The 25,998-nt window shown below is 42.5% G+C and overlaps 1 protein-coding gene across 4 annotated transcripts in view; it reads right to left on the reverse strand.

The window, feature by feature from the left end:
- IDO2 (indoleamine 2,3-dioxygenase 2) overlaps positions 1-24,988 on the reverse strand; it is a 57,537-nt gene extending 32,549 nt beyond the window's left edge. For 2 of the 4 annotated variants that reach the window (XM_061592413.1, XM_061592410.1), the window contains exons 1-8: positions 24,764-24,987; positions 21,061-21,156; positions 16,456-16,575; positions 13,604-13,722; positions 12,148-12,162; positions 5,982-6,081; positions 4,231-4,348; positions 636-687 (exon numbers count right to left, since the gene is read on the reverse strand). In XM_061592413.1, coding sequence (XP_061448397.1) covers positions 636-687; positions 4,231-4,348; positions 5,982-6,081; positions 12,148-12,162; positions 13,604-13,722; positions 16,456-16,575; positions 21,061-21,156; positions 24,764-24,874 — 731 coding nt within the window. In that variant the 5' untranslated portion in view covers positions 24,875-24,987. Of the gene's footprint in view, positions 1-635; positions 688-4,230; positions 4,349-5,981; positions 6,082-12,147; positions 12,163-13,603; positions 13,723-16,455; positions 16,576-21,060; positions 21,157-24,763 lie in introns of all 4 variants that reach the window. The other 2 variants (XM_061592412.1, XM_061592411.1) reach the window with 2 other exon arrangements.
- Positions 24,989-25,998: the final 1,010 nt, after the last annotated feature.

The raw sequence follows: 25,998 nt of genomic DNA on the forward strand, positions 1-25,998 counted from the left end.
ATGTCAGAACTGAGCCTTTAGTGTGGCGACACCTACCCTCTAGAACTTAGGCAGGCACCTTCTCAATTGTCCTTTCGGCACCTGTTAAAGATGATCCCCTTTCAACAAGCCTTCTAAGTGGATACTTTTTCCCCAGTTGGTATCTATATTGGATTTGAATTGATTTGTGTGTGTGTGCATGTATGTGTTGGTTGTTGCTGTTGTTTTAAATTGTATATATATAAATTCTTTTACGTAGGCACATGGTTTAGCTATTTTCACATATGCAGCTATTCTGCATATATTTTATTGTATGGGAAATCACTGCAGGGTGTTTCATGGGATTATATTATTATTATTGTTATTATTGTTATCATTTATTTATATAGTGCCATCAGATGCACATGGCGCTGAAATGAAAATGAAACTGGTTTTATTGTTGACATTTTTACTGTCAAATTGCCTTGAGATATTTGATGGACAGCAATGCATCTATGGAATCAAATACATAAATAAATAAAGATGGTGTGAATCAGTCTGCACTGCGGCTATTCCCAGAGTGTGGATATTCTCAAGTATGTACATCTTCTTGCCACTGCCCTTCAGTCATGCTCAGAAAACTTTTTAACAGCCAAAGGCATAAATGCTGTACTTACCCAGAAAGAAAAAGTCGTATCACACCATAAAATATTGCAGGATCCACACAATCTAGGAAGCAAAGTTTGAAAAATGGGGAGGGGGGAACACAGATCTATTAATATAACCTATTAATAAGACCCAACAACAACAATTTCTTCTTTGCCAAAAGCTAAGAAAAGAAATGCTTTTCGCAGAAAACAGTTCTCTATCCACTTGTTGGATTTGATAGACTTTGCCCATCAAATAAATAAATATTTTTTTAAAAATTAAATGATGAATTGAGAAGCCTTTTTCTTGTTCCAGGATGAACATCCCTTCCATTTTTTCCAGTCATCTGCCATCAATTAATGAGAAACAAAATTGCATTTGAAAATTACAAAAAAAGAGAATATTTCAGTGAAATTTTCATGAGTGAGGTGCAATGTTTTTGCTGTGCTTACTTTCTTTACTTTTGAGATGGCTGAGGGGGTTTGTCAGGGGATGTGAGTAGGGAAAGGAGAAATTTCATTCAGTTTGCATTTAAGGGTGAACCTCCTTAATACACACTTTCCAAAACAATACAAGAACCAAAACAAAACAATCCTTCAAAATTCAAACTAATCTGAATTTTGCCATGCAGCTCTCCAGCCATATAACATGTAAAACAATCATATGCTAGAGTAAAATGTGCATATAAATGTGTATACAGGAATACCCCGCTATACAGACCTTCACTTTACAGACACTCGCTAGTACGGACATATTTACAGTAGCACCATTCCCCTGTCTATGTACGGTCGCTTCGCAAGAACAGACACGGAAAGCCTTCAGAAATGCTGTTAGGCAGTTTGAGTATCACCGGAAAAACCAGAGAGAGAACATGTGTGTGTGCCTGCACATGTATAACGCAAGCGTGTGTGCGTGTCTGCAAGGATGCTCGCTGCCTCTTTAAATCCAGCAGAGGGAGAACTTGTGGGCTGGCTTTGCCGAGCGGGAGTGACAGCCAGCCCTCAGGAAGAAAAGTTGGGCAGGTTCTTCCTTGACTAGAGGCGCGTGAGCGTGTGCATGTGCACACGTGTGTGGTGTGGCACAATCCAATCAAGTCTCTTTAAACTCGCACCAGCCACTCAGGAGCCCCCTGGGCTGGATTTTTTTTTTTTTTTTGTAATTGTAAAGTTTCCTTGGCCTTTTAAGAGGATTTGAAGTGAACAGCAAAGGGGCGGGAGCTAATCTGCCAGTGGCATAAAAACTGCTAGTAGGAAGTGGCGTTTCACACACCCCGAATTTGCAATGATTAAAATAAATAAAATTCGTGGGTCACAGACCTTTTATTAAAACAAAATATTCCATACATGAGGTGCCCTTATTAAAGCTCCCCCCCAAAAAAAAACTTTGAGGAAGGATAGTCCGCTGTTGAGCTGCTCTGATCATAGATCAGGAAATCCTCCTCCCTTAACCTAATTCTACCTTCCCAGCTCCCCTCCGACATGCTTTGTGTATAGATAAGATAGATCTGTTGCCCGCCCTGTTTCCTGCATGTACATGCATCGATAAGTGAAAAAAGGTAGTGCTTCACTTTAAGTACATTTTTAGTTTACGTACTCGCTCTGGACCCATTGCGTACGTTAATGCGGGGTATTCCTCTATTAGTGAAAGTAACATACATAATGTATTACATTACCAGAAATTGCTTTGCAAAAAAGGTGTATATTATAGGAAATTATATACAAGCATGGGTGTAGTAAGAGAAATTTGCACAAAAATGCAGATAATTTTCATGAAAACTTTTTTTAAAAAAAATCACAAACCAATGCAGCCCTGGGCTCCTACTGGGAGAAAGGATATAAATCTAATAAATAAATGTGAAAATGTGGAGAATTGAACTTAAGCTTATGCTTTCAGAGATACTGAAATTTCAATTTGCCCTATTCCTGAGTGCCTTTTCTTTCATTGTACAAGTCACCTTTCCAGTTGTGTGCAGCCTCCCTAGGTGCCTGTGCTTCCAGAAAATCCCATGCTGCCCTTGGCTAGGCTTTGGGAAGGCTTCCTACTGCACACTTGTCAGCAGTTTGTTGTTATTTTATTTTTTTTACTTTTGCTTTTAAAGAAGTCAGTGTGGAGTTCCTCTAGAAAACAAAGTTAAAGAAAGATGTCTCTTTTAAACAAAATCCATTAGTGCACTCATCTCAGATGCTCAATAGCCAGCCTTCCCAACTTGGCTTCAATTAAAGTCCAAAGGAAGACATCATGAAGTAACCCATCCCATGGAGCTTGTCTAGGTCAGGAAGCAGGGAAGGGCTATAGCTCAGTGGCTGAGCATCTGTCTTGCAAGCAGAAGGTCCCAGGTTCAATCCCTGGCAGCTCCCCCACTGCCAGTCTGTCTAGACGATACTAAGCTAGATGGACCATTGGTCTGACTTCGTATAAGGCAGCTGCCTATGTTCCTAAGTGTGGGCAACTAAGGAGGCTGCAGAGAACTGGAAAAATGCTTAACAGAAATACAAAAGTGTGCACACACACACACACACACACCACCCTCAGCCATCCTGTGCCTACTGAAATCTTAAAGATATTCTAAAGACACTCTAAAATGTCCTGCAAACGTGGCAAAAAAATGGAAACCTCTTTCATGAGAGAAGAAAAGTCTCTAGGTTCTAAATAGTTCAGCAAATGGCAACCAAAGGCCCTGATCATTCTGCCCTTCTGTGACATCACTTCAGCCAATCACTAGCACCACCACCACCACCAAATGCCTTACAGGATAAATAAAGATCACATGTAAGAGCACATACATTTCCTCGTCAAGCATACAACATTCCCCTTACTGTCTATTGAAACTGGGTTTCAGGGCACCATCTGCTTTAGCAGTAGCCAGACTTCAAAGCATATAATGGACAAAGCAAGAATGATGTGGTGCCCACAGCACAGTAAAGTTGGTGTGAACACTAGGACAGCACCCACTCCTACCAGCAGCACAGCAGACCCCATCAGCTGGTTCTGCAAGTCTGTCTCAGCCTACTGTTGAACCTCAAAGGGTTGTTATAAGGATAGCAAGGGCTCCCCTGAATTCCTTGGAGGAATGTGGTGGCATAGAAGTGCAATAAATAAAATAACATTCAGCTACTCCTAAGAACATCAGAAGAGCCTGCTGGATCAGGCCAGTGGCCCATCTAGTCCAGCACCCTGTCCTCACAGTGGCCAACCAGATATCAGTGGGAAGCCTGCAAGCAGGACCTGAGTGCAGAGAGCACTCTCCTCTTGTGGCTTCCAGCAACTGGCATTCAGAAGCATCCTGTCTCAGCCTATAGAGGCAGAGCGTAGTCATCATGGCTAGGAGCTATCGATAGCCTTTTCCTCCATGCATTTGTCTAATCCTCTCTTAAAGCAATCCAAGTTGGTGGCCATCCTCTTGTGGGAGCAAATTCCATAGTATAACTGCGCTGTGTGAAAAAGGACTTTTTTGTCTCCCCTGAATCTTCCAACATTCAGCTACTTTTTGATCTTCTGGCTGATTTCACAAGGCGTTTCCCAAACATTTTCAAGTTTATCATCACAGCCATATGAATTAGAAACCTTTTTAAAAGAGTGATAAACATTAACATTCTCAGGCCAGTAACACATCAGGAGGCTTACCGTGCATTTTCTTCAGCACCCTGGTCATGTCTCTGAGACTGCTTGCTACTTCTTGCAGTGCTTTTTCCAGAAGTCTATTATCAAGCTGAAGGATGCTGTTAACAACCTGAGCCACTGCCTGCAGGACACAAGAGAGAGTGTTGCATGTGGGAGTCTATGGCTTATTTATTTTATTTTGGCAATTTATATACAGTAGGGTCCCACTTTTCAGCAGCCCGCTTTTCAGCATTCCGCTAATACGCCAGCTTTCAATTAGAGTAATTAGAGTAAGGCCCCACTCATACAGTGCTTGTTTTGCTTTTACAGCTTTTTTTTTGGCGTTGGGATGGAGTTCCGCTTTTCAGCGAGTTTTGCTTTTAGGCAGGGGTCTGGAATGTAACCCGCCGTATGAGTGGGGCCCTACTGTACTGCTTCATTACAATTAGGAATGGAAGGATCTGTCCATTTCAGTGCTCTCCGTTTCTCATTTTTCCAGCCTAAAATTCAGTTTCACACATTTCTACAACAATTTGTGATAAAAAAAATCCTCATGAAAATTCTTCAGCATTTTAGTGAGAATTTCTCCTAATAAACACATTTTTGTCTGCAGTTTTGACTAATGTACACATTTTGGCAAGCCATTTCTCCTAATACAATGCATTTTTGTATGTCATCTTCACTCATATGTTCATTTTATTTATTTATTTAGATTAAATTTTTATCCTGCCCTTCCTCCAATAATATATGCAGTTTTGTAAACATTGTTCCACAAAATTCAGATAACCGCATATTTCAAAGGATGGCTGTGTTTCCGTTCTCATCTTTTTTCATAAAGTGCAAATTGGATCAATTTGGCTTTAAATGCGAACTGAATCAAATTTCTCTCCCCTCTCTAATTATAATAATCTCTAAGCAGTTTATATGACTAGAGAATATGTACTGCCAGCCTCCCTAACAGCTGAAGGATCAGGCAAACATCCAACATTTCAAAGCCCAATAATTGAAAAGGTCACCTGTCTCAAAAGCTGCTTCCCAAGCATTTTGGTTGACATAGCATGTTCCCCCATTGAAGATATTTCTTGCAATGGTTCCAGCATTTCAACTGTATTAAAGAATTCTCCCTTGGCATTTTTGGTCACTTTTGCTTCTGTTCTCCTCGTCCCCCACCCCCCTCAAGATATTGATGCCAGATGTAAACCCGTCTGAGGACAAGACCACTAGAAGAATGCACTGGGGTCAGCAGACAATGAACACTTTTGGCACCCCACCACTTATCTGGCTCTTTTGCACTTTAGACTACCACACACACAAACACAATTTTACATATGATTGCGGCAAACCCATCTCTATTTGGCCCCTTGCTTGGTTTCTTTCTCTGCTTTTTAAAAAAAAGAATAAAATCAAGTTTCTAGTCCTTAAGGGAGCTAAAATATTATGCGGACAAATCTAAGGAGCTATGGCAAGGGAGGGCCAAGCATGTACAGAATGTTCAGAGAAGACAGTTCCATATGCGGCTTCTTGATCCTTCCCTGACGGACAGAAACAGAATAAATCAGGCCAACCAGGTGCAAATTTGCTTATTGTGTATACAGGTAACAGAATTCAGTTTTGCCTGGTGCTGTATTTTGAGTTTCTTTAATGGCAGAATTTTAAAATTCCATTTTATTATAGAATATATGATGCCCTGGGAAATGGGCATGGAGAATCCACTCCTTGTCAGCTCATAAAGCATCCAAAGCAAAGGATGTCAACTAATCTGGGACAGACTATACCTTGATCCCAGGTGCAGCAGCTTTCTCAACCAGGAAAGTGACAAGAATGAAGCCTCTGAGGCTCGCTCCTCCAGGCAAGCAAATGATGGGCTCCAAATTCCTGTGAGGATGGCAGAATTGAGAGCTCAGAAAATGCAGTGCACATTTAGATTTTAAGGACCGGGGAGGGAGAGACCAAAGGTAGAGAGAAACATAGATGCACATGGTGTGTCCAAATCACTCCACTATAATCACAGGTTTTGTAGGTTTTTGCAGTGCTTTAAAAACCTGAGCCACCTATTTAACCAGAGACAGCAGCAGGACAAATACATGATTATGTATACCACAAGGAATGCTGCCACTGTCAAAAGCCTGGCCAACGGGTCACCATGCACCTTCAGCTGCATAGGGTGACCTGCGCAATAGCTTCCAAGCCCTGCTTTTGTGATCCAGGCAGCCAGCCAAAGAGGGCTTCTCAAACCCCTGGTGGTTTGCTGCATTTGACCAAGTTCAGCTAGGTCAGTCACAATAAGGTCAGGCATAGCCGTGTCGAAATCACCTTCCATTCAGGCTGACAGGTCTCAGGTTTCATCTGAAATTTCAGGAGTTAACCTCCTTCTCTGAATCTCCAGGGGGAAGGACTTGGGGTACATGCTACTTTGTGCTTGGCTTGGCAATTTTGGCTATTGACTCTAACCCTGGACTACCAGGCACCACTAGTCTTCAGCCCCCTGCTATATGTTCCTAGGCTTTGCCACTTCCCTACCATTTCTACCCCCGAACTCCATCCCCTTGAGTATCAGGAAACCTGGGCAACCCTACCTTCAGCTCCCTTCAACGCTGTTCCTGTTAGGCTCCCAGTCACTTTCTAAGCCCAGTCCAAAGCTCTGACACTTACCTTTAAAGCAGGCATGGGGAACCTGTGGTCCTCCAGATGTCGCTAGACCACAACTCCCATCATCCCTCACTTTTGGCTATGCAAGGTGGAGTTGATGGGAGTTGTAATCCAACCACACCTGGAGTGCCACAGGTTCACCACCCCAGCTTTAGGGTCCAGATAAACACTGGAGTGGCTGCCTCCCAATACATCCAGGCTCCCTTAACACCAAGGCCATCATGGGAGGATCTCCTCCAAAGGTCCCTGTTGTCTGAGACAACCTGGGTGATGGCTGCAGAGAGGGTCTTCTTCATAGTGGCAGCTCCCAGTCTGTGGAATGCTCTCTTGAGGAAGACTCACTTGAATGTCATTTCAGCCCCAAATGGGAAAAACTTATTTTGTTTTTTCCAGGTCTTTTAACATTTTAGGGCCTTTTGATGGGTAGACCCTTTAGTATATATGTGTGTGTATATATATATATAATATTTTATGTATTTTAGTTGTATTTTATGTATTTTAAATTTATTTTAATGTTTTGTGATTTTACTGTTTACAATTTTATTATGTACATGTTTGATTTTATTTTTGTAAGCCGCCCTGAGTGTCCTATTATAGGGTAGAAGGGAGGGATAGAAATATTTTAAATAAATAAATAAATAAAACTGCATTTGTTTTTATTGTGCTTAAGTTGGACTGGTTGGATTTGTTTGTTGTTTTCTCTCTCCCCACCTCCCCCACCCCAAATGAAAGCTGCCTCGAGAGCATTCGTATGTCAAGTGAACCATTTTTTCCTCTCAGCAGCCTCAGTGCCCTGTGCTCAGCCATCATCCAGAATCATGTGCCATGTTTTTGCATTTGGTACATCATAAAAAGGTGAGGCATCACCTTTACAAAATCAGTCAATCAATCACGCTCACATGGGGACCTACTGTTACCTTTCCCATTAGAAGGTTTCAATGTATAGTAGAGTGCATTATGCTTTGATTTGGATTCCTGCATTGAGCAGGGGGTTGGACTTGATGGCCTTATAGACCCCTTCCAACTCTACTATTCTATGATTCTATGCACACTAGGTTAGCAGCACTTCCCCCTCCCCCCAAAAAATGTAATGCCCTGGACCCTTGGTCCTGGGTGGTTGGGTCTGCAAGTCACTCCCCATTTTAACTCCCCACACTGCTTCCAATGGAGCATCACTCCAGACCATTCTAGGAAATTGAAATGGTAGCTGCCGTTTTCATCTCCCACAATGCTCCAGAATTATGCTACACTGGTGGGCATTGTGGGGAATTAAAATAGCAAGTGACTGCAAATCAGAGCACTGCTGCCCATTGCCACCAGCAGCCGCCGCAGCTGGCAGGTGACCCTGCCCTGTTGATGCAGGAGGGGGCCTAAAGATGCTGCCTCCATTTTTGGCCTGTACTTTTTAAACAGTCCACTGCAAACCACTAAAAACAATTCCGTGACCAGCACAAAGAAGACTGCATAGCAAACCTGCACTGCCACGATGCTTACACATGGCACTAGTCCATCCTTCACCAACCTGGTGCCTTCCAAATGGGTGTATTACAGTTCTCATCAGCCCCAGTCAGCACAACTGTCCAAAACAAAACCTTGAAAGCTCTAGTCCAAAATATCTGGAGGTCACTAGGTGAAGGCTGCACTAGAATAGTGACTAGAGCCCAGGTGTGGGGAACCTTTGGCCCTCCAGATGTTGCTGAACTACAGCTCCCATCATCCTTGGCCATTGGTCCTGCTTGCTGGGTGTGATGGGAGTTGTAGTTTAGCCAGGTGTGTACTCGTCTAGGGACTCAGGGGGTCTTAGCCCTTTTGCTTTTGGGGAGCAGGGTCCCAGCAGGGTCTCTCTGTCTCCAGCATCCTATGAGCTAATCAGCATGAAAGGGGAGCATATTAGCCACAGAGAAGAGTCTTTATAGCATGCTTCCTTGTCCTTCCCTGCTGATTGGAGCCAATCAGAGTGAAAGGAGGTGAGTCAGCCACAGAGAAGACTCTTCTCAGTAGCTATCCCTCTCTCCTTTCATGCTGATTGGCTCCTAGGGACGTCTGTTGTTGTGGCAGAAGGCATTAACAAGGATCTCATTCTCAACCCAGTGGGGGGGGGGGAGAATGGGAGAGGGGTGGCTGTGATTATCACAAAGGGACCCTGCATTTCAGAATTTGCCACTACACTACTGAGTTCAGCAACATCTGGAAGGCCAAAGATTCCCTAGAATCTTCTGATCAGGGCCATGTGTTGCAAAAACAAACCTGTACTGATCTAAAGTACTGTACCAAGGCATGTTATTATTATGACACCAACACAAGGAGCTAAGAACACAGTGAGGAGAGGTACTTCGACTAAGCTCTATGTAGGAGCGGTTAAGGCAGCTAAAAAACATCATTTTGCTGCCACTATTAAATCATCTGTTTGCCGCCCAGCAGAGCTATTTCGAGTTGTCCGGGGGCTTCTTCATTCAAACCCTCCGGACACGGTGGAATCATCGGAGGCCCGCTGTAATCAGTTTGCCGATCACTTCCAGAATAAGATCTCATGTATCCGCCGGGACCTAGACTCTCAAGTTATAGCAGTTGATCCTAGTGAGATGTCCGGAGCACGGTCTTGTCCTGTTTTGTTGGATGAGCTCCAGTTGGTTCAACTCGAGGACGTGGACAAGGTGCTTGGACAGGTACGTGCAACCACTTCGGTACTGGATCCTTGTCCCTCCTGGCTGATAAAAACTAGCAGGAATGGAACAGGTAGCTGGGCCAAGGAAGCGATAAATGCCTCTTTACGAGAGGGAGTGGTCCCGGGCTGTCTGAAAGAGGCAGTGGTGAGACCACTCCTGAAAAAGCCTTCCTTGGACCCAGACAATTTTAACAGCTACAGGCCAGTGGCGAATGTTCCATTCCTGGGCAAGGTCTTAGAATGAGTGGTTGCTGGCCAGCTCCAGGTGCTATTGGATGTAACCGATTATCTAGATCCATTTCAATCGGGTTTTAGGCCCGGTTTTGGCACTGAGACAGCCTTGGTCGCCCTGTAGGATAACCTATGTCGGGAGAGAGACAGAGGGAGTGTAACTCTGTTGATTCTCCTTGATCTCTCAGCGGCTTTTGATACCATTGACCATGGTATCCTTCTGGAGAGGCTCGCGGAGTTGGGAGTTGGAGGTACTGCTTGGCAGTGGTTCTGCTGCTACTTGGTGGGTCGTCTCCAGAAGGTAGTGCTTGGGGAACATTGCTCGACACTGCGGGTTCTCCAATATGGGGTCCCGCAGGGGTCAGTCTTGTCCCCCTTGCTTTTCAATATCTACATGAAGCCCTTGGGAGAGGTCATCAGGAGTTTTGGAGTGCGTTGTCATCAGTATGCTGATGACACGCAGCTCTACTTCTCCTTTTCATCTTCTTCAGGTGAGGCTGTCAATGTGCTGAACTGTTGCCTGGCCGCGACAATGGACTGGATGAGAGTTAACAAACTGAAGCTCAATCCAGACAAGACTGAGATGCTGTTGGTGGACGGGTTCTCTGATCGGGTGGTGGATATATACCCTGTCCTGAACGGGGTTACACTCCCCCTAAAGGACCGGGTTCGTAGTCTGGGAGTCTCTTTAGACTCTTCCCTCTCACTTGAGGCTCAAGTAGCCTCGTTGGTTAGGAATGCGTTCTACCAACTTCGGTTGGTGGCCCAGCTACGTCCCTATTTGAGTAGAGAGGACCTTACAGCACGTTTGGATTACTGTAATGCGCTTTACATAGGGCTACCTTTGAAGACAGTTCAGAAGCTACAGCTAGTGCAAAATGCGGCGGCCAGATTGCTGACAAGGACCAAGCGGTCCGAGCATATAACACCTGTTCTGGCCCGCTTGCAGTGGTTGCCAATATGTTTCTGGGCCAGATTCAAAGTGTTGGTATTGACCTATAAAGCCTTATACAGTGCGGGACCACGATACCTTGCGGAACGCCTCTTCCGATATGAACCGGCCCGTACATTACGTTCTGCTACGAAGGCCCTCCTCCGGGTTCCAACTCACAGGGAGGCCCGGAGGGTAGTGACGAGATCTAGGGCCTTCTCAGTGGTGGCCCCTGAACTATAGAACAGTCTCCCCAAGGAAGTACGCCTGGCGCCGACTCTGCTCTCTTTTCGGCGCCAGGTCAAAACCTCCCTATTCTCTGAAGCATTTTAAGTTAAATTGATTTACTTTTAAAAATGTTATTGTATTGGATTTTTGATTGTATTATTTAGTATTATTTTGTTATTTATTGTATTTTTATGCTATTTTATGTTCACCGCCCAGAGAGCTATTGCTAGTCGGGCGGTATATAAATCTAATAAAATAAATAAAAAAATAAAAAAATACTAGGATTAGACTAGATGCTTTTGCGCTTTTGACTTGGTCAGTGCAAGCAAAGGGATGAAGTGGCAGAAAGGGACTCAATACAGCTATGTAATATTCTGAATACAGCTGTACAATACCGTAAATTTCTGTCTCCTTTATGCTAAAGACAAAATCACCCAACCCTCCACCCAAGGTTAGCACACCTTTAGGCTGATGGAAAAACAGTGCTGCATCTCACAACTAAAGCTGGGCTATAGTATGGTGACAAATTTTACTTAGCTGGAAAATTAAATTTTCTACCCTGCTATTTGTCTTCTTGAAACAACCTCCAGGTGGCTTACAAAATTAAGCAGAGCATAGTGCTTGTAAAACAACCCGACACAAACAGTCATGTTTTTCACCAGTGCAGAGTAGTGGTGAAAATGTTGGCTTGGTGAAACCAAAAGAACTGGATTCATATATCTCCACTAAGCCACAAAGCTCACTAGGTAACTGGTTATTTTCCAGACAAGCCTTCCTTGCAGGGTTGTTGAAAGGATAAAAGTAAGTGGAAGAGAACTACAAAGTAGCGAGCACCTTGGCAAAAGATTGTGATTTTTTTTAAAAAAAATATTTCTTTATTGCAAATTTATATGCTGCTTGGTTGTGATAAAGCTTCAAAGCAGTTTACAATGTAATAATAAATGAAAATGAAACAAATAAATACAGGCAAAACCAGACAGACTAAAAGCTCAGAATCATTCGAATATAAACCACTGTTGGCAGCTGTCTAACCTCAAGCAGTCTCAAGAGAAGAGCTTGGAAAAGTTACTTTTTTGAACTACAACTCCCATCAGCCCAATCCAGTGGCCATGCTGGCTGGGGCTGATGGGAGTTGTAGTTCAAAAAAGTAACTTTTCCAAGCTCTGCTCAAGAGTGACCTCGGAGATCTAAACAGACTTTGAACCAGAAAGGCAAACAACATCTCTCGAATACTTACTCAAATTCCAGAGGTCTTTTGAGAGATTGTGTTATCAGCAGAAAACACACATGGAAAGGAAACAGAAAGAACCAAATCAGTTCAGGAGCAAAGTCCGGTCCACATGGTAATCCTGTGTTTGTCCTGAAAACCAAAATCTCCCCAAATGCCCTGTCTTGCTTGCAGCAGTTGCACACACACACACACACCCCAGAGACTTCCTTTTTTATTATTACATTACTGACTTACAGTGCCAATCATATACATATCGACTCAAAAGTAAGCCCTATTAGTTAAATGGGGCTTACTCCCAGTAAACTGGGAATAGGATTGCTGCTTCAAAATGGTTTTATTATTATTTTAAATATTTTGGGCCACCTTTCTGAGAAGAACTGTCTCGAGGTGGTTTACAAGATAAATATTTTAAAAATACAGCAACTCAAAAATGCAAAATAAAAGATAATTTCTACAAAACATCTACAACATAAATGGACCAGTAATAACAAAGCACCCTCTAAAGGTAAAGGTGTCCCTGCACTTATAGTGCAAGTCGTTTCCGATTCTTAGGGTGATGTCTTGCGACATTTACAAGGCAGACCGTATATATGGGGTGGGATTGCCTGTTCCTTCCCCGGCCTTTCTTTACACCCCAGCATATGCCGGGTACTCATTTTACTGACCACGGATGGATGGAAGGCTGAGTGGACCTCGACCCCTTTTACCGGAGATTCGACTTCCTCCTTCCATTAGAATCGAACTTCAGCTGTGAGCAGAGCTTTCGGCTGCATTACCGCCACTTACCACTCTGCGTCACAGAGGGTCTTAAAGCACCCTCTACCCAGCCCAAAATATAAAAACACAATTTATCCAAGCTACAATTACTTTTTTAAACACACACACAATATTTTATAATAAAGAAAGCAGCACATGGGTTTGATAGTTTAAATGGCCATTCCCTCTCCCACCCTTGTCCCTAGGGATGAAAGAATCTGTCAGTTTCTGTTCTCTCTGTTTCTCATTTTTCCAATCTTAAATTCCATGTTTTAAACAGTACATTTAAAAATATGGAGAACATAACATTAATAACTGTTCTGCAAAATGTTTGTTAAATGCTCTATGTCCCTCCCTCTGTACACATTGCAAAAATGAAAAAGAAAACAAATTACATAGACCCATATTTAGGGATGTGTGGAGTTGAAATGTGTACTTGATGATAATCGGGGGGGAATGGGGGAATCAGACTATTTTCCTGTTTTAAAAAATAGTTGTCTTGAAGAAGGAACTTCCAGCAGGTGTAACTATGCTAAACCTGTGGAAATGCCTTCTTCGGTTCATCCATTAAAGGTGCAAGAGCTCTGTCATCTTTCCATCTGGCCACCCTACATCTAATGATACCATTTTCATTTCTGTCCAATGAATCCTAAGAAGTGTAGTTCAGTCTTTGACCTGATTTCTGTCCATTAGTCCCATGACTTACCCATAAGGATTCTTTTTCTTCCAGTTGACTAAAACAAAATCCGCATGAACCAGGATAGGAGGCAGTCCTAATACCCGCGAGATCTCTCCAAAGGGGATGGCAAGGTTTCGCGGCAAGACCTGGAAATCAAAAGGCCAGCAAGCCAGTTCAGGTGCTCCTAAAAATTAAGCCATTCAGCTGAACCTGTTATCAAGGGGATGCTACGCTATTGTGCTGACTGAGGCAGCAAGTTACTGCCCCATGAGGCTTTTGGACAGGCTTTTTAACTGACGATGCTTGCTTCATGCCCTTGATGGCTGGTGACTGCTATGCGATCTTTTAAAATTTTGCAGAGAATCTTAATGGAGCCATTCTTGGTCACATGCAGCCACACACGCCTGATCCAAATGCTACACCCTGATTACGGTATGACATGGCAAGAGACTCTGGGGTACACCTGTCCGATGAGACAAAGATTGCTGCCCTCAAGTGACAGATTAGGCTGCTTGTGCAATTTAGGCTTCTGCTGCTGCCCTGAACTCATGCAGTGGCCTTGGACAAGTTGCATCTCTCTGCCTCAGTCCTCCCATCTATAAAACGGGCTGTGACACCGTCACTTCCCACCAAGGGTTGTTGGGAGAAATAGGAGAATAAAGCATTTTACAAATCAGTTCTAATGATGCAGTCTCTAAGGGCAGCCAAGGCTTGAGCTTGGGAACAGTGGGGGGAAGTAAAGGCCTGGCTCCAGAGGATGGCAATTCTAGGCATTTGCCAAGACTCCAAGACTGGCAGAGGGTGACAATGATCCTATTTCCACTTTGCACAGAGGATCAAAGAAGATTAGATGTAGCCTGAGAGAATTCTCAGTTTGCATCCCACTGCTTCCAGGTTACGGAGAGCACCACCGAGGATGCCATATCTGAAGCCCCCCTGCAGCCAGCACTAGGAAAGGAGTAGCAGCATCCTCTTCCTGTTCCCTCATGGTGCCCCTTTGAGGCAGCTCATTGCTTCCCCCCCGGACTGGGCTTGCTATCGAGGCTTCTAGCCTGGGTGAAAGAACCTCTTTTCCCACTTCTGCCACCAGCCTGCCTTTTGTCCCAGCCTCCCAGCCCTTTAGGGGAGGAATCCCAGATCTTACTCCAGCCAGTGAGCAACCTTTTCTTTGGTCAAAAAAGTAAGTAAGTAAATCAGTGCCCATTAAGGATGTGCTAGAATTCTGCCCAATTTGGATTTGGTACTGAATTTTCCATTAAGTTGCTTATTCTCTATATCGTTGTGGATCGGATTTTTATGCAACGATTTTCCGTGGCTATTTTTGAAAACTGTTTTTTTTAGGGAAAAAACTATTTCTAAAATATGAATATTAAGAACAATTGTTTTATCGATATTTCCTTTCATTTATAGATATTTTCTTTCAACATAGTATTTCTTTTCAAAGTATAGATATTAATATCAATATTTTTTGCATGGGAAAAGCAGATTAGTAAAAGCAGCAGGAAGATCCTCCGTGGTGCAGAATGGTAAGCGGCGGTAACACAGCTGAAGCTCTGCTCACGGCCGGAGTTCAATTCCAACGGAAGGAGGAAGTCGAATCTCTGGTAAAAGGGGTCGAGGTCCACTCAGCCTTCCATCCATCCGTGGTCAGTAAAATGAGTACCCGGCATACGCTGGGGGGGTAAAGAAAGGCCGGGGAAGAAACTGGCAATCCCACCCCATATATATGGTCTGCCTAGTAAATGTTGCAAGATGTCACCCTAAGAGTCGGAAACACCTCGCACAAAAAGTGTGGGGACACCTTTACCTTTACCTTTAAAAGCAGCAGACACTGGACAAAGAACAAACTTGAATAGATACTGGCCTCGAGTAAATACTAGGTCGATGGAATGCTGTTGAACTGGCACTGGCCAACAGATGCCATCCTTAGTGCCCATATGAGTATGTAAATTAATAAATTAATAAATGAGTAAATAGATACATAAATGAGTTTCCATATGAGTAAGGAAATTAATAAATGAATAAATATATACATAACTGAGTGCCTATATGAGTGAGTAAATTAATAATTGAGTAAAGGAATACATAAGTGAGTAAATAAATAAATGCCCATATGAGTGAGTGAGTGAGTGAGTGAGTGCGTGAGTGCGTGAGTGAGTAAATAAATAAATGTCGATATGAAACCCTTCCTATGTTCAATGAATGTGGGGGAGAGGTACTGGGAATCCTCCCACTGGCTACACCTTCCCACATGATCGGCATGTGCCTGTTCTCACACACACTGATTGGCCACATGTTCAACATTTGTGAAAAAGGGGCTTCATGCCCATATAGCTATACAAGAATAAGGCTCCTCCATCTGAACAGGATCCTAACACATCACTGTTTGGGAGGGGTGTAGTCACTGGGCATATTTCTGCTAGCCCCTTTTGTGTTCATAACTGTATGCCAAGGTTTATATTCAGGTCCCTATGGATGACAACAAATTCTCTTTGTCTCCCAAAAGCAACTTTGTTTCCAAGACTCCATTATATGTAAAGATGGTTGTGTTCATATATTTTCATGTGTTCGTCTGTTCCATCCTGTTTCTGCATCAAACTGCTACTTTTAAACACATGCATGCACAATATGAAAAAGTTATATTTAAATATCAATTAAATATGCATTTTAAATGTACTTCACCTCAAAATATATACTAAACATATTTCCTCTCAAAATGCATGCTTGAAAGGCATTTTGATATTTATTTTGTGCTGAGAACAGTGTCAGAACATTAGGGAAGCAAAAAGTGCAGGTTAGTTTGGAAGATATGGAATGATTTCCTTCAGAATTCACAAATATCAGTTTTTTCAACATCCTTAATTGGATGTGGGCAGTACCTTAATGGTCCCCTTTTCACCTTCCTGCCAGACGTAGCCCATTGTGATGTAGCTGAGGACCACGTGAGCCAAATATAGTTCTTTGTGTCCTTGGAGATACTGGCTGCTCAGCAGAGGCATCTGTTACAACAGTGATGAAATATTATCTTCCATTAATATCCTTTCATTATTATGGAAGTTGGTGAAATTGCTGCTTCTCTCCAGCATGCTATAAGCTGCTAGTTCAGAAATCTTTAGGGGCCGGCTGGCTCCCACATGCATATTCATCACCTGATGTCTGCAGCACTGAACAGTTTTTTGCATGTGTGAATCATCCATCACAGATCACAAACAAGCTATTGACAGAACCTGCTTGTCACTCCTCAGTGTCTCATGCACAACACTTTTCAACAGAATCAGATCACACAGTCACCTAAGAATAACACTGTATACTGAACAAACAAGATGAAAGAAATGAAGTGATATATGTAGATATACCTTAAGATGTACCTTAAGGGCTGTTGTATTGGGGATCACTATCTGATCACTTCTATTTTGTGAGCCACCATAGTTTATTGCATTCCATTAGCCACATAGGAGGCTGTTTGAAAGTAGGGTGGCCTGGTGAAAAAGAGATCTAGATTCCTGTTAATAGCAAGTCAATAGTTGTGTAGAAGAGGACATTTCAGCAGGTGTAACTTGCACAACCTAGGCCTGCTCAAATGACCTCTTCTATGCAACTATTCAAAATGCAGCAGTTCTGCCCTCTTTTTTACCTGGCTGCGCACTACTTGAAAGCCTTCCCCATTAAAACTTCTCAATGCTCTAATGTATTTGTACTATGTAATGGGGTTTCCACCTCTCTGTTCAATAAAATCCAATTGCAGCCAGTGCAGACAGGCAAACGCTATTGAAGCTTTTCTGTGGCTCGTGTGCCTTTAACTGAAAGTCTTCTGCTTGCAGGTTCCATCCATTTTATTGACTCCTGTTGATGGTTGTTGGAGGGATAATAATGAACAGCTTTTTAATTGTCACTTGAATTGCCTGTCTTAATTTCTCCCAATGTCAATTTATGCTGCCACCAAGCAGGAAGTCATTCATTACTTGTAGGCTGGCCAGATCAAAAAGAAAACAAAACTGTTGCACCTTTAATGGCCATAGAGAAAATAGACTTTCCACAGAGCCTGTAAGCTACAATGATGAAATCCCTTTTCTGTACAACTATTAGAAGTGCAGTAGTCCTGTGGCTAGGGATTAACAAATCTGTCAATTTCGGTTCTCTCACTTTGTCATTTTTTCAATCTTAAATTCAGTTCTCCATATTTCTGCAGCAATTTACTATTTTAAAAAAATCATCATAAAATTTCTCAAATATTTAATGCAAACTTCTCGTCATACACATTTTTGTATGTAGTTTTGACAATATACATATTTTGCAAGCAATTTCCCCAAATGTAATGGTTGTATGTTATTTTTATTAATATATTCATTTTTGTGCACACTTTCCCCTAATGTATGTATTTTTGTACACATTACTTAGCTGGAGAACTGCATTGTGAAATTCAGAAAAATGTGAATTTTGAAGGGTATCTGTTTCGGTTTTGGAAAGTGCAGCTTAAATAAATTTGTGGCAGAGCAAAGTGGAAGCTTCATTGCATTTTTCAGCACAGGTATTAAAACACCTCCAGCCAGTTCTACCTTTGAGGCCTTGCTGTTTTGTAATGGTGTATATTTCTTTGGATTTATACTTTTTTTAAACTACAACTCCCATCAGCCCCAGCCAGTATGGCCATGAGAGTGGGCCGATGGGAGTTGTAGTCCAACAAAGTAACTTTTCCAAGCTCTGCTTTTATCTGTGTCTCCGTGAGAATCCCTTGGGATGAAACAGAGAGCTATGTGTCGATTTCACATAGGCTCTTGGATTTTAAAGTTCCTGATGCAACAGTCTTAAATTCCTGCACTTGTGGGAATTTAATGCTGATGAACACCTCATTCCTAAGAGCAGGATCTTCAGGTTGCTTCACTATTATAGCACTACTGACCTCTAGAGGAATTCTCTCTGCATTGCAGATGTGGCAGAAAATTGGTTCTTTTCATTTGCATTGGGCTAAGAAGTTTGGTGTAGTGGTTAAGGTGCTGGACTACAACCTGGTAGACCAGGGTTCAAATCCCCACATAGCCATGAAGTTCACTGGGTGACCTTGGGCCAGTCACTGCCTCTCAGCCTCAGAGGAAGGCAGTGGTAAACCCCCTCTGAATACTTCTTACCATGAAAACCCTATTCATAGGGTCGCCATAAGTCGGAATCGACTTGAAGGCAGTACATTTACATTTAAGTAGCACACTTTCATCTACACCTTTTGGGTTTTTTTAAAAGCATTCCAGATTAGAGGCCAAAATTGCAAGGAACTAAGATCATCCTCACCTATGGGAAAAACATAACATTGTGTTCCACAAACACCCTGTTTCCTTCATCTTTGCATTCTCAGCATCAAGCTGCATCTGCATCTTCATAGAATCATAGAATAGTAGAATTGGAAGGGGCCTATAAATCCATCAAGTCCAACCTCCGGCAGAAATCCAAGTTAAAATATACCAGACATCTAGCAGCAAGCATCCCATCTGGTTGCAAGAAAGGGGGAGATGAGAAGCAGGGCCACTCCATTGACTCAGCTGAAAGACCAGCTGCCCTTAGCTCCTCATCTCCTTGAATAGCTTCTATCCCCATTGGTCAATATGGTAGAAAAGGACAAGGGAATGGAGAGGGAAAAGGAGAAAAAAAGCAATATCAGACAATTCTTAAAGTGATACCTCAGTTTACTTCTTTTTCCTTCTCCCACCCCATCCCTTTTTCCTTTTGCGGCATGTCTTACAGATTGTAAACCTGCATGAAGGGACTGTCTTGTTTGTCACTGATCTTATGTAAGCCACTCTGGTAGTCTTTCCATCTGGAGAGTAGGTGGAGGCTGATCTTTGACCTGGCTGAGGCCTCTTCATTAGAGTGGCTAGTGCCGTTAATAGATGGGTAGAAGAGGGAAATCCAACATGTGTAGCTTGCATGATAAGTGTAAACACCCTACTCTTAACACCAACTTTCACCCACCTGGTGCCCTCCAGAAGTTTTGGATTAAAGCTCCCATCAGCCCCAACCAGCATGGCCATTGCACCTGGGGTTGATGGGAGTTATAGACCAGACCACAATAGACATTTATTCCACTATTATTCCACTTTAAACAAGCATGGCTTCCCCCAAAGAATCCTGGGAAAGGTAGTTTGTGAAGGGTGCTGAGAGTTGTTAGGAAACCCCTCTTCCCATAGCAGAGCTACAGCTCCCACAGTGGTGTAAGAGTCAGCTCTTCTTCCCAAGGAACTCTGCCAATTGTAGCTCTGGGAGGGGAATAGATGTCTAAAGAGCACCAGGTTGGCAAAGGCTGCTTTATAGGTTTATTACGTGGCATAAAGGGCAAAACACGTTATTCAACTTTCTCTAACCTGATTCTTTCTTTGTCTTTTTTTTTTTATTAAAGGAAGAGCAATGGTGGAATGTTGGAATTTTGAAGGGAGGTCAGGAACTGCTTCATTTTTGCCTGCCAGCCATTTTCCTTTCAAAATTCCCCTCCTCCCTCCAGCTGCTTTCCCAGCCATAGAGAAAAGATATGCTTCCCCCATCTTTTCCTCCACGGGGTAAACAAAGCAGTTTAGGAGCAGTGTACATTTTGAAAGCAGCGAGGCCCACCTAGAAGTAATTTTCCCTGCATTCAAGCTGAACATATTTTTGCTCTCTAGGACTGAATTGGGCAGGGGTCACATGGGGGACATTTGCAAGTTTGCTGCAGGACCTAACCCTGTGCAGCGCTGACATGCGGACACACACACACACACTCCTGTGAGGTCACCAAGAAACCTTCCTCTTCCATTTCTGGAGCAGCTTTGCATTTTAATAAATAACATGAATAACGAAAGGATTAGTGCACAAATATGCATGCATTCTTTTTAAAGCTAATAATGAAAAGTGGCCATTTGGCTTAAAGTGTGGGGAACAGGGCAAGGCTGACAGCCAAACCAGTGTTTAATTAGCTGGTATGGCATTTCAGTAATATTACTATATATGTATTTCCCAGCTTTCCTCCAAGGAACTCAAGGTGGCTCCTTCTTGCCATTTGATCTTCACAACAACCCTGTGAGGTAGGTTAGATTAAAAGACAGTGACTGGTCCAAAATCACACAGTGAACTTCATGGCTGAGTGGTGATTTTAAACCTTATCTCCCAGATCCTAATCCTCTTCATATCCTTCTTCCTTCTTCCACATTCTGGATATAGAAGTGAACAAGGTGGGGGAGGGGAATAATCTTTTCGCAAAGGTCTAGAGATGTATGGGGACTCTTGTTAATACTCCTGTGTGCCACCTTTAAGGCTACCCAACTCATGCTGCAATTCTATACATACTTATCAGAGGAAGCAATCCCAATGGAATTCAGTGGGGCTTACTTCTGAGTAATGTACAATTTCGTTGACATGCACCCACACCAGAAATTGTGACAGCAATTCTGAACAAAGGTAAGACACTTAGATGTCAGGAGATGGTGACTGGCCATCACCCAGTGGCATGATGGGAAATGTGATACCTTATTCACATGTGAGCGAAGCTGATGGTTCTCAATCAGCTGAGGCAGTTTGTGAGCAATCTCCATCCAAGGACTGTAGAAAGGAGGAAGTTCTTTCTGGGGGGAAAAAGGAAGACTCAATGACTATCAGGAGACTAGTTTACGATGGATTTTGATATAGGCCAGATATGGGGAGCCTTTGGCCCTCCAGATGTTGCTGAACTATAATTCCCATCATCCCCGACCATTAGCCATGCTTGCTGGGGCTGATGGGTGTTGTAGTTCAGCAACATCTGGAAGGCCAAAAATTTCCAACACACAGCCCAAGAAGATGAAAACAGCTCCGCATACAGGCTAGCCACTTAAGCATTGCCAAAATAGAGGGTGTATATTTGCATCAAATTTGCATACAACTATATATATATAATTGCTAAAATTGAAATTGAAATACAATCCATCTCCCCATAGTGAGGGGAAGACTGGACCGGGTGACCTGTGTGCCTGCTCAGTTTGCCAGACAGCCTTTCAAATAGAAAACTGTCCTCTGTAAAGTAGAAGGCACAGCCATCCTCCCTGCATGCTCTAACCATCTACACCAAAGCTATTCCCTTCATAGAGCTACAATACTCAGAGTGGTTTTACAATCAATCCCTCTTCCCAGGGAAATCAGTGAATTCTCAAATTACACTTCCCAGGATCCTTTGGAAGCAGGGAGCCATGACTGTTTAAAGCAATATACTACTACTTTTTATTTATTATTTATTTAATTTATATCCCACCCTTCCTCCCAACAGGAGCCCAGGGCAGCAAACAACGCGCTAAAAAGACTTTAAAACATCATAAAAACAGATCTTAAAATACATTAAAACAAAACAGAGTTAAAAACACTTTAAAAAAAACAACTTTAAAAAATGGTTAAAAACATTATTAAAAAACATATTAAGCAATTCTAACACAGACACAGACTAGGATAGGCTTGTTAAAAGAGGAAAGTCTTCAAAAGGCACCGAAAAGATAGCAGATATGGTACCTGCCTAATATTCAAGGGGAGGGAATTCCACATGGTAGGTGCTGCCACACTTTAAATGCTTTAAATGTATCATGAGGATGGGGCCTTTGTTGGATACAAGCCCTGGTTGTTATTCACATGCTCCATTGGATCAGAGCACAAAAGTGTCTTAATGAAGCTGTTTCTCACACAAGGTCAGTTTTCAGACTTGTTCACAGTGAACTAGGTTTGAAGACAGGCATTATTTCCAAGTCCCTTCCCATGCACCAGTACCACTACCTGCTCTCCCTATTTTCATGAATGAATGAATCTTTATTGTTCACAGCCATAGGCCACCACAATTAAACAGGCATTAAAAAAATACAAAATACATATTAAAACATATCATATTACAATAAAACACAGTTCTTTAGCATAAAATGGAAGAGCAGCAGTACAATTCAAATAAAATTTCCTCTCCTGGAAGATACCTTGACCCATCCCATATCTTAATGCATAGATGCTACCATCAAAATAGCGCAAGGGCACAGCCCACTCATCCTGCATAATGTTTTAGATAGCCAGCTCTTACTTTTCCTGCAGCTAATGCAAATTTTGCCACCTGAGTAGTAATAAATTGGTCATTGCCTGCTAACAAGACACATATGTGCTCCAGGGGAATTCTATTCGGTAAGGAGTGCATGATGCAAAGGAGAAATTTTAATCTTAGAGATTTGTATAGGGGGCATCTTAGTAAGTAATGTGTAATGTCCTCAACGTCACCGGAGTGGCAGATACAAAGTCTTTGTTGGATCGGAGTTTTAGAAAACCTCCCATCCAGAAAAGGAGAGGGCATAGTCTGGAGTCATAAAGCTGTGAATGATTTTCTCAAGGGAGTCACTGTTAGAAATGTAAAGTAGTGCTCCATGCCAAATGTTGTTTTATATAGTGGGTACCAAATAGAATATGACATTTGGGAAACTGAAAAGAGGTCCCACTGTTTAGTGTAAAGATAAATTCTGTCTTTGAACAGCTGTTTTACTCCATCCATAATGAAAGTGGGTAAAACTTCCGTGCTAATGCCATAAGCAGACAGAATAGATTTAACAGAATTTACCCAGCAACTTTGGGTTGGGGATTGCAATTGTTCTAAAAAACATTTCTTTGGCAGGCACAAATCATTCATGCAAGACAGCTTCAGCCAATACAAAGCAAGTGCAGCATGTGCACCAGATTCTATAGAATGGAGCCCTGTTTCTGCCCTCAAAAGAAATGCAGGTTAACTTTGAGGGACAGCTAATAGGGACCTCATGAAGGAATTCTGCACTATCTCCAAAGTAGACATTTGTATACCCCCAAAGCTCTGCGCCATACAGCAGTTGTGGGACTCTCTTCTTCCAAAATACCTCAACTGCAGGTGCAACCAAGCTCCCCCCTTGGAATTTAGAAAAGCACATCAAAGCCTGGATAGAAAGGGAGGATTTCAACTTAACTGTATCCAGATGTAACTTCCATGAAAGTTGGGCATTAAACCCGAGTCCTAAATATCTGAAATTATGCTGTTGTTCAAAAAGGATTGCAATCATACTGAACCGGGATAAAATTCTGAAATGGTTTCAGAGGTTCCATCAGCCCCAGCCAGCATCATTAATGGTTAGAGGGATGATGGGAGTTGTAGTCCAACAACAACATCTGAGGCACCGGACAGGTGCCTTATCCCCAATTATAATTTTGAGTCAACTTTGGGGGGGGGGAAGCACAACAATCAAGCTGGGAGTTAAGAGAGCTGTAGTTTGTCATGAGGCCTGAGAGTTGTTCGGAGACCTCTATACCCCTTAAAGAGCTACAGTTCCTGGAGTGGTCAACAGTCAATCCCTCTTGTCAGGAAACTCTGGGGATTGTAGCACCGCGAGGGGAAGAGGGATCTCCTAATGACTCTCAGCACCCTTCACAAACTATAGTTCCCAGGATTCTTTGGGGGAAGCCATGACTGTTTAATGTAGTATGATATTGCTTTAGATGTATAGTGCAGATGGGGCCTGAGAATGCTGGAATGCTTAAGTTCTTCTTCAAATTTTCCCTTCTTTCTCAAAAGCCTGTAGAAAGCCTTGCTCATTCAGACTAAAGAAACAGTCTCCAAGCCAGTCTCTCTCCACACACCTGTGATTAGACATCAATGATTGACTTTGGTAAAAAATACACAAATCCCCCCTTCCTCTAGATCTCTAATCCTCTCCTCTCCCTGATAGGGATGGAGGAGAAATTCAATTCAGTTCACAGTTAAAGGCAAACCTAACAAATTTGCACTTTTCAAAACTAGATGCGAACCAAATCACAGCGAGCCTTCAAAACCCACACTTCTCTGAATCTTGCAAAGCAGTTCTCCAGCTGAGTAATGTGTAGAAAAATGCACATATGAAGGTAACATGCGCACATAAAAGCATATATTAGTGAAAATATGATGGTATGCATTATATTAGGGGAAACTGCTTGCAAAAATGTGTATATTAGTCAAAAACTGCATACAAAAATACATTTATTAAAGAGATGTTTGCACTAAAATGCTGATGAATTTTCTTTTTTTTAAAAAAATGGCAAGTTTCTGCAGAAATGTGGAGAACTGAATTTAAGATTAGAAAAAAGTGAGAAACTTGGAAAAAATTGACAGATTTGCCCATCCCTAGTCCAACCCCAGACCCCTTCTGCCCAAATAAGTTTATGCAGCCATCTTCTCACCAGTGGGTCAGGAAGAAGGAAGCCATAATCTTCAGAAATATGGAATCTCCTCAATGTGAATGGCAGCTGTTCTTTTGGGTGCTCATTGTTCATCTCCATGGTTATGTGCATGCAGCCAGACTTGGGGGCTTCTTCTGGAAGTGTTGGCCCTACTGCATTGGGTGCTGGCCAGGCTACAGGGACCGGCTACAAATTACAAGTGGTATGTGCTGATCGTGCAAAGCATTCCCTTTGTGACTCTGAGTGTTGAACCTTTGGCTGGGGTGGAGCATCCTTGCTGACCAATAGCCAGTGTAGCTTAGTAAACATTGTTGAAGGTTGATGATAAGGCCCTAAGTAGATCAAAGTGGGGGGATGACTGTCAGTGGCATATTACAGAATCGTCCTACAAGAAAAGTTTGTTAATTCAGGCTGTAAGGAAAACAGCACAATATAAGGGCATTGCATAGTAGTATCTGTAGAGTGCAGCACCAATTTACCAGTATAACCAGTAGAGTCCAGTAGCATTTTAGCTTGTGTATCAGTGCCAGTCGCCGACCGAAATAATAGACCATCAGCCAAGTCTTTAAGAAAACAAAACTTTACTGTTTTCACACCGTGCTCCGTCTCTTGCTCACCAACCAACTCTATAATGCTTTCCTATTAGCCCCACACCTCTGTGTGCTCATTGAAGCCTTTTTATTGCTGCTTCACTTATCAGTTACAGCTGCAGCCTGACCTTGGGTGTTTCTGCCAAGTGCTGTCAATTACCGGCTTCACTGTGTCTTGAACTCCTAACAGTCTTGTCTGGAACTGGCTGTGTTGCCCACCTAAGCCTGACAGCCCCCACCTTCCAGACAGACATTTCAAGTTACAATTTTACATTTTTTTTTCACAGTACAATTATACATTTCCTTTGTTACATACATTTGCTTTTTTTTTTTTTTACTTTGTACAGTCTTCAGGCATTTTTCACTTTGTTCGTCTCACCCTGTATGGCTGATACTTGGAAACGTTCTGGAGGTTTCCCTTTGTTTTGTCTTGTTGACCTCCTTAATGTTTCTGTTTCTTGTTCCTGTTCTGTATCTATGTCTGTGCTTGATGCACTGCTACTGGAATCAGAGCTGCTTGTCTCTATCTCCTGTTTTGTTTCTTCCCTTTCCTGTTTTATTTGTTGAGCAGGCTCTGTTGCATTTATGCCATTTGTGTCACTGCAATCTAGATTTACATATGTTTTGTGGTTCTCTGAGTCTTGT

Source organism: Rhineura floridana, chromosome 12, assembly GCF_030035675.1.
Source record: "Rhineura floridana isolate rRhiFlo1 chromosome 12, rRhiFlo1.hap2, whole genome shotgun sequence".
Taxonomy (NCBI): Eukaryota; Metazoa; Chordata; class Lepidosauria; order Squamata; family Rhineuridae; genus Rhineura; species Rhineura floridana.